Genomic DNA, 9163 nt, shown 5'->3' on the forward strand with positions numbered 1-9163 from the left:
CCTGAAAATGATACCTGTAGAAGATACTGATATTTATTTAATTTATTTTTTTTAAGATACTGACATTTATTATCTCTCCCTGGGAATGAAAAGTAAATTGTTAGCCAAACTGTACATTTTATTCTGTTTTTTTTTTTGGTGTGTGTGTGTGTGTCACTAATATAAAAATATTTTTATATTTGTGAAGTCCTGTTTGTTTGTTTTAATTAGCATTGCTTTGTCCATTACTTGGCAGAATTATCAGCTCCATGGATGTAGGAAACCAAACAGGTGTCTTGGAATTCCTCCTCTTGGGCCTCTCAGAGGATTCAGAACTGCACCCTCTCCTCTTTTGGCTGTTCTTGTCCATGTACCTGGTGTCTGTGCTGGGGAACCTACTCATCATCCTGGCCGTTACCTCCAATTCCCACCTGCACACCCCCATGTACTTCTTCCTGTCCCACCTGTCATTTTCTGATATTTGTTTCAATTCCATCATCGTTCCCAAAATGCTGGTGAACATCTGGACAGCGAGCAAAGCCATTACCTATGCCGGCTGCATCACCCAGATGTATTTTTGCTTAGTTTTTTCGTGTCTAGACAATCTCCTCCTGACAGTGATGGCCTATGACCGCTTCGTAGCCATCTGCCACCCCCTGCGCTACAGGATCATGATGGACCCTCAACTCTGTGATCTGCTGGTTCTTGTCTCTTGGTCTGCCAGTTTCCTAGTCCCCCTCCTCCACAGTCTGATGGTGCTGCATCTCTCATTCTGTTCACACACGGAAATTCCACACTTCTTCTGTGAATTGACAGAGGTGCTCAAGTCTGCCTGTTCTGACGCTTTTATCAATTACCTTGCCCTGTTTTCTGTGACTGTCCTGCTGGGTATTCCTCCACTGACTGGGATCCTTTTCTCTTACTCTAAGATTATTTCCTCCATATTGAAAATGTCCTCACTGGAGAGGAAGTACAAAGCATTTTCCACTTGTGGGTCTCACCTAATGGTCATTTCCTTATACTACGGGACAGGGTTTGGTGTGTACCTCAGTTCTGCCTTCTCCTCCTCCTCCTCAAAGGGGGCAGTGGCCTCAGTGATGTACACCGTGGTCACCCCCATGCTGAACCCCTTCATCTACAGCCTGAGGAACAGGGACATGCAGGGGGCCCTGAGGAAATTTGTCAGCAGGTCTTTCTTCCTCCTATGAAGAGTCATGGATGCTGTGACTGGGGCATTACTGTGATAACCAAGGGTCAATACCCTGGCAGTCAGAAATAGCAAATCTGGAGTTCCCTGGCACAGTGAAAACAAATCTGACTAGGAACTATGAGGTTGCGGGTTTGATCCCTGGCCTCACTCCGTGGGTTGAGGATCTGGTGTTGCTGTGAGCTGTGGTGTAGTTTGCAGATGTGGCTTGGATCCTGCATTGCTGTGGCTGTGGTGTAGGCTGGCAGCTGTAGCTCCAATTGGACCCCTAGCCTGGGAATCTTCATATGCTGTGGGAGCAGCCCTAAAAAAAAAAAAAAAAAAAAGCAAATTTTTGTCTTCATTGAGGGGTATGCCTTGTTCTTCTTTTTCTGAAATATCATAACTTGAGTTTCTTCTGAGTTTACACATCCATGAGTAACTGCTTTCCAGAAACTTCCTTTGATTTATGCCCTCTTTTCCTCTGTAGAAATATTTATCCTTGGTCTCCTCTGTATTATCATTAGACATATCAAGACGGTCAACGAATCATCCCCCAGAACAACTAAAAACCTGTGATATGTGCTCTCTGTGACATGTAATGATCATCCTAAGCAGGATGAGATTAGAAGATATATCCAGGATAGCCAATGGCTCCTCAATTTTCCCATATTACTAGATTTTCTTTCTTATTTATTCTTTGTAGTGCTCAGCATCTCAAAAACTTGGTCCCTTCTCTATGTTCAACTTGAATAGTTCAATCAAATGGCCAAAATCTCAGGGCTGTACATATCAGCCAATAAATTGTGCTGTATTCAGTGACAAAGATTGGATTGTCACCAGGTTTCTTTGCCTAAAGAAAAAAAACTAATATTCACGAGATGGTTGTCAATAGATTTATCCTAGTACAATTGATGGTATATCCATGTTTATATCTGTATGTCTATATACTCAGTTTCAGCTTGAGCTACCAACATGCCTCTGAGCTCTTCCTTCTCAGTGTGTTCAAGAATGAGGAAGATTTCAGTGGATGAAGATAAAGGATGGCATTTCTTATAGCATGAGCATGCCTGGGAGCGTGGTGGAACATTTTCAGGGACTAATGATGGTTTGGTGATGGGAATAGAATCTCATGGAACTATATGGGTGATAGATGTTGAAATGGTGAAAGTGTAGAATGTCTGAACCCGCTAAGCCACAACGGACACTCCATGGTATTTAACTTACTTTATGGTTTCCAGAGAATTATTACCATGAGTGAACTGGAAGAATAGAGACAAGGAGGTGTCACCCACACTTCATGTGACAGTGGGATTATCCTCTTCTTAGACCTATTCTCATGCCTGTTTCCCTATCTTCTTTTTTGTTTAAAATTTTAATTAAATTATAGTTGATTTACAATGTTCCTTAAATTTCTCCGATACAGAAAACTGACCCAGTCATACATATACATATCTTCTTTATTTCATACTATCTTCCATCATGTTCTAACCCAAGAGATTGGGCAGAGTTCCCTGTGCTGTATAGAAGGACCTCATCACCTATCCATTCTAAATGTAATAATTTTCATCTACCAACCCCAAACTCCTAGTTCATCCCACTCTCTCCCCCTTCAACAAGCAAACACAAATCTGCTCTCCATGTCCCTGATCTGTTTCTTCTATAGATAGGATCTTTTGTACAGTATTTAGATTCCACATATATGTCATATCATATGGTATTTGTCTCTTTCTGATTTACTTCACTTAATATGGGAATCTCTAGTTGCATCCATGTTGCTGAAACAGCATCATTTTGTCCTTTTTTGATGGCTCAATAGGATTCCATGCATATATGTGCAACATCTTCTAAAGCCATTCATCTTGTTAATGGACATTTAGGTTGTTTTCATGTCTTGGTTATTGTGAATATTGCTGCAATGAACGTAGGTGTGCATGTATATTTTTGAATGAAAGTTTTGTCTGGAAATATGCCTAGGACCAATATCCTCATCTTAGTCAGCTGCCTATCATCTCTAGCTGTGTCATAGCCTGTCTCTGTGCAGTCCATGATGGTAACCTCCAGCTACACATGACTATTCACCACATTTCAAGGGCTCACTCACCCATGTGTGTGAGTGAGCCCTTGAAATAGATCCCTATTTGGGCAGTGTGTATATAAAACATTTTCATTATCACAAAAAGTTCTATCAGAGAGCATTTTTCTACCAATTGTTGGGAAATAAAATTTTCCTGGATTTCTTGTGCTCTTTTGAGAGCCCTAGCCTCCCAAGACAGCAAAAAGTATATGAAATAAAGACAGAGAATGTTAGATTTCACTTCCCTTGGAAATGTTTTGCTCTTGTTACGTAAATGAGCCAAAGATGGCCTCTGTGTATTAGCCGCAAGGATGTTTGTAGCTTCCTTGTGGGTTATGACTCTTTATTGCAAAAGTCTGCCAGCTCCAAACTTAACTTTTTGAATTTCCAGTTTTTACAAATAGCCCAAACAATCACATTCAAACCGTTTAGAGCTGTCTGTTTTACATACCTGAAAAACTCACTGGACAGCTGTTACCTATGGATGATATAAGGATGTTATAGACTTAAGGCCCCAAGCAGCTCTAGCACTTCGTTTTCATGGCTCTCTGACCCAGAGCCCCAGTGTTCCCATGGGAGAAAGTGAGCTCAGGTCTTCCTACTTTGCCATCTTGGACATTTTTCACTGATGATTTATTTTGTTCAGTGGGATGTAGAGGTCTATTTTTACTATGTGAAAACCAATTCGTTCTAATTCTACACTAGTCGTTCCCCCTCATTATCTTATAAATGTATTTTATTTTATTTCATTTTATTGGTCTCACCTGTGGCATATGGAAATTCCCAGGCCAGAGACTGAGTCTGAGCCTCAGCTGCAACCTACACCAGAGTGGTGGTAACACCTGATACTTCATCCCTCTGCACCCAGCCTGGGATCAAACCCAGGGATCAAACCTGCAATCTAAGCCACTGCAGTCAGATCCTTAACCCACTGCACCACAATGGCAACTCCAAAACGGCCCTTTTATGTTCAAATTCCCATACACAATTATCTATATATTTTGAAGTCAGGCATCTGGTCCAGTCCCAGCTCTGCTATTTTCAGCATATGATTGCAGGAAATTATAATCTTTTCTACTATTCTTCATTCCTAAAATAGAGATAATAACCCTTAGGTCAGGGTAATTATTAAATAAATAAATTATAAAGTGTGGTATTCACTCTTTATTTTTGTTAATAAGTTTTATTAACAGTGAACACCACACTCTTTATTATTGTTCACTCATTTAATGATAACTCTGAACTAAGGGCTATTTTCTCTATTTTGGGGATGAGTAACAGTAGAGAAGCAACAGTGTTATGCGTTATTCATATATATTAATATGAATAATGATATATTCTTATATTCTGATATACATATATATTCATATACTCTGAATAATACATTCAGATATTCAGATCTGATAGAGCATGTCTTTGATTCAGGGTTATGTCTGGGTCTTAGGTGGCCCTAAACCAATGCTTTTACAGGACATTGTCCTGCAAAAATAAGTAGTTCAGATTCTAATGGGATGTTTTTTTAGAGAGAATCTTGAGCAGAGTTTGACATCATGCCTAAGGAGAGGAGAACTCCCAATATGAAGAAAAACAGAACTGCCCCCAAATTTCCCATGTGGGAATAGAATTGTCAAGATACTTTCCATTTTTATTATGGTTCTTTCTTTCCCAAGGGCAAAGCTGTTAAGAAATCGAGTCACACTAGGCACATTTATTTAATTAGGAGCTTTGAGAATTCAACTCTGGATGCCCCTGAAAGGATAAATGTTCCTTGTCTGTCCCTGTACTCCCAGCTCACTGACCCCACACCAAGAAGAATATTGTTACCTTGCTGATCCCAGGTGTATCTGGATCTCATACCAACTTCCTTTTTGGAGATCTCTCACCATCCATTCTTCCATCCATCAGTGCAACCAGGTTCTTCTATTCCTGCTGTCATCTGCGTGATCTATTTGGGCTTAGTAAGTGCTTTCAGAAAGAGGAGTGTGTCTAAGTGCACATAGAAGAGGCTTTTGTGAGCAGCAAATAACTCTAGGCACAGGGTCACGAGCATACAGTAAAATATTCTTAAAAATTTTAGGTTCATGGCTCCTAAGAAGACTCCAGATTCTACAGTGAATTAAATGATGCTGATGATGAGACTAGGTATACTTTTCTTACTGATAACTTCCATGGTAATCTGCTTGCAATTTTGATACTTAGTATGATGTTGCCTGTTCATTTTAGCTAGGTTTTCCTTTTCATTTAGGGAAATAGTTTCTCTTTCTTTATGTGCTGCAAGTGACCCTCCAACAACACATTTTGTGTGATAACACCCTGCCCTTTGGAAGCATTTTTATTTTATTTTATTTTATTTGTTTTTTGTCTGTACCTGCAGCATGTGGAAATTCCTGGGCCAGGGATTGTACCCAAGCCATAGCAATGGCAGTGCCAGATCTTTAATCCTCTGAGCCAGCACTTTTAAATTTTCCTGGGAGCACTTTTAAATTTTCAAATGATTTTCAATTTTGGTAAATGGTTCTGCCATCAGTTCCAGCGTATGTATTTGTGTGAGGTATCTATGTATTATCTACTATATATTCCTTAATTTTAAGCAATCTTCAACTATGAGGATAAATACTTCCTGGTTGCACTGAATTCATTTAAATTTTCTTTTTTTGTACTATCTTTGGTAGCTGTTTGTATTACTATAATGTAACATCATAAAAGTGATACCTAGAAAAGTTTTACTATGCTTAGAAGAATTTTTGAAGGCCATGAGAACTCAATGAAATCATTTTGTCAATCCGGTCATTTTTCCTTATGAGCGATGTACTTAATTTCAGTCAAATGAATTTTTGATGCTTCCTTTTTTTAAAAAAGGAAATAATCTAGTGAATGCTTTCTGGTATGCAAGTTATAGAAACCCGGTGAAACCAGTATCCATATAAACAGGAAGATTAACATAAAACACAAGCATATTTAAACAGAATGCAGGGTTAGAAGGTGACCAGGATTCTTGAAGGGCCACTCCCCAACCTGGAAATCCTCACAACCAAGGTCATCAACTCCATCTCTTTCTGTTTCTCGCTTCTTTCCTTATTCTTTTATTCTGTGTGATCTCTGATATCCCATTGTCTCTAAGTACTTTCCTCAATGCCTTCAGCTCCATAGACTATATTTCCCAACTTCTAAAATGTACCAAGCCATGATTTCTATAGGTTTTCATAGTGTCGGAGGCACTGGTCTTTAAAACATCAACTCATTTTTCCTCTCAACAATCCTCTGGAGTTATTATTAATAATACTGTTAATAATGATTCACCAGGCAAGTAACCAAGACGCTGAGAAATCAGAGAGCTTGGTCAGGATCAATGAGGGGTAGAGTCAGGCTTTATGGCAGTGCAGTAAGGCGCTAAGATCCATCTTTTGATGTGAACCTTACTGCCACACCTAGTTTAGCAGTTCAGTACACTGGTTCTGAAGCATAGCCTACCTTCTTTGCTAGCCTAGTGATGGCCACCCTAGTCCCTGATCCTTGGTTAATGTGTCCCATCAAGTCTACTCACTCAGATTATTAACTAAGATATGAGTTTTATATGAAAGTCTCTCCAGGGAAGCTCTTTGAGCCAGATACCACTCTCTTATCAAATTCGTTGTTGTCAGGGGGCAGTGGGGTCAGAGAACCACCATCACACATGGATCTGATGGAGCGCTAAGTAAATGTGGGGAAAGGCAGAATCATCCAAGAATTAAATTTCAGCACCTCCAAAGGAAGAATATTCAAACCATTGATGTGTTTAATCAGAAAGGGGTTAAGGCTCAGCTGGACTCCACAGAGATGGATTGTTTCTTGAGACAAATTTTAAAGGCAAAGTAATTTGTGATAAAGATTGGAAGGAGGGAATAGATTAACCCTGAAAAAGATCCATGTATAAGATAGTGACACTTGTACTCACTCCCAGTGAATGAAAACTAAGTTGTTAGCCAAAATATATGTTTTATTCTTTTTTTTTTTTTTGGTGGGGGGGATTTTGTGTGTGTGTCACTAATACGATAAAAATATTTTCAAATTTGTGGAATCCTGTTTGTTTGTTTTAATTAGCATTGCCTTGTTTCCTGGCAGAATTATCAGCTCCATGGATGTAGGAAACCAAACAGGTGTCTTGGAATTCCTCCTCTTGGGCCTCTCAGAGGATGCAGAATGGCAGCCGCTCCTCTTTGGGCTGTTCTTGTCCATGTACCTGATCTCTGTGCTTGGGAACTTACTCATCATCCTGGCTATTAACTCAGACTCCCATCTCCACACCCCCATGTACTTCTTCCTCTCCCACCTGTCCTTTTCTGATATTTGTTTCAATTCCACCATCGTTCCCAAGATGCTGGTGAACATCCGGACAGTGAGCAAAGCCATCACCTATTCAGGCTGCATCACCCAGATGTATTTTTGCTTAGTTTTTTCGTGTTTAGATAACCTTCTCCTGACTGTAATGGCCTATGACCGCTTCGTAGCCATCTGCCACCCCCTGCGCTACAGGATCCTGATGAACCCTCAACTCAGTGACCTGCTGGTTCTAGTCTCTTGGTCTGCCAGTTTCCTAGTCCCCCTCCTCCACAGTCTGATGGTGCTGCATCTCTCATTCTGCTCACACATGGAAATTCCACACTTCTTCTGTGAGTTGGCTGAGGTGCTCAAGTCTGCCTGTTCTGACACTCTCAGCAATTACATTTTGATCTTTTCTGGGGATGTCCTGATGGGTATTATTCCAGTGACCTGGATTCTTTTCTCTTACTCTAAGATTATTTCCTCCATATTGAAAATGTCCTCAGTGGAGGGGAGGAACAAAGCGTTTTCCACCTGTGGGTCTCACCTAATGGTCATTTCCTTATTCTACGGGACAGGGTTAGGCGTGTACCTCAGTTCTGCCTTCTCCCCCTCCTCCTCAAAGGGGGCAGTGGCCTCAGTGATGTACACCGTGGTCACCCCCATGCTGAACCCCTTCATCTACAGCCTGAGGAACAGAGACATGCAGGGGGCCCTGAGGAAGCTTTTCAGCAGGTCTTTCTTCTCCCTGTGAATAGCCATGGATGCTGCGAGTGTAGTGTTGCCATGATGAACAGAGATCAACATCTGGCAGTCAGAAATTCCAAATCTTCACCTTCATTGTGGGTATTCTGTGTTCCTCTTTTTTTGAAACACCATCGCTTGAGTTTCCTCTGAGTTTACACATCCATGAGCAACTGCATCCCACAAAATTCCTTTAGTAACCTTTATTCTCCCTTTCCTGTGAAGAAATATTTGTCTTTTGTATCCTCTGGATTATCATTAGATATATCAAGATAGTTATCAAGTCATCCACCAGAATTGCAAAATTTCAAATGATTGAAAATTCCAAGAACTAGCAAGGAATTGATGGGAAGTTTCACTCACTAATAGTATAGTAGTATACTTAAGAGTATAAATCGGTGCAGTTACCTTGGCACTTCTACTATGTCTAAACATACTCCTATGCTACAGCATAGCTCTTCTACCCTCAGGTATATACCTGAGAGAAATGAATGCTTATATCCACCAAACATGTCTAAAATGTTGATATCAGTGGTTTTCATGATATCAAAAAACTGGAAATAATTTAAATGCCCATCAGTAGTTGAAGGGATGAATAAACTATAGCATAACAAAATAAAGAAAACACTATACCAATATGAAAAAAAACTGCTATGCACAACAGCATGGACAAACCCTAAGACTTGTATAATTTTGAATGATGTGAAAGTGTATATGTTATATGATCTTACTTTTGATGAAATCTAAGACTAGGCAAAGCCAACTGAAGGGTAGGAATCAGGATAGTGGGCACCTAGGTGTGTGGATGTATTGACTGGGAAAGTTCAAAATAACATATCCTGGGTGATGAAAATGTTTTATATCTCTATCTATGTAAG

The 9163-nt window shown here is 40.0% G+C and overlaps 2 protein-coding genes across 2 annotated transcripts; both read left to right on the forward strand.

The window, feature by feature from the left end:
- The first annotated feature begins 245 nt into the window (after positions 1 to 245).
- On the forward strand, positions 246 to 1187 carry LOC125124270 (olfactory receptor 7D2-like). Its single transcript, XM_047774416.1, has one exon. It carries the CDS (start codon positions 249 to 251, stop codon positions 1185 to 1187), a length of 939 nt encoding a protein of 312 aa, XP_047630372.1. The 5' UTR covers positions 246 to 248.
- Positions 1188 to 7350: 6163 nt separating this feature from the next.
- On the forward strand, positions 7351 to 8295 carry LOC125124271 (olfactory receptor 7D2-like). Its single transcript, XM_047774417.1, has one exon. The coding sequence runs from the start codon at positions 7357 to 7359 to the stop codon at positions 8293 to 8295; it is 939 nt and encodes a 312-aa protein (XP_047630373.1). The 5' UTR covers positions 7351 to 7356.
- Positions 8296 to 9163: the final 868 nt, after the last annotated feature.

This window comes from Phacochoerus africanus, chromosome 4 (assembly GCF_016906955.1).
Source record: "Phacochoerus africanus isolate WHEZ1 chromosome 4, ROS_Pafr_v1, whole genome shotgun sequence".
In the NCBI taxonomy this organism is placed as follows: domain Eukaryota; kingdom Metazoa; phylum Chordata; class Mammalia; order Artiodactyla; family Suidae; genus Phacochoerus; species Phacochoerus africanus.

Excerpts from the sequence above, each read along its gene's own strand:
- LOC125124271 (XM_047774417.1), top strand. The coding sequence starts at position 7,357 with ATGGATGTAGGAAACCAAACAGGTGTCTTGGAATTCCTCCTCTTGGGC.
- LOC125124270 (XM_047774416.1), top strand. The coding sequence starts at position 249 with ATGGATGTAGGAAACCAAACAGGTGTCTTGGAATTCCTCCTCTTGGGC.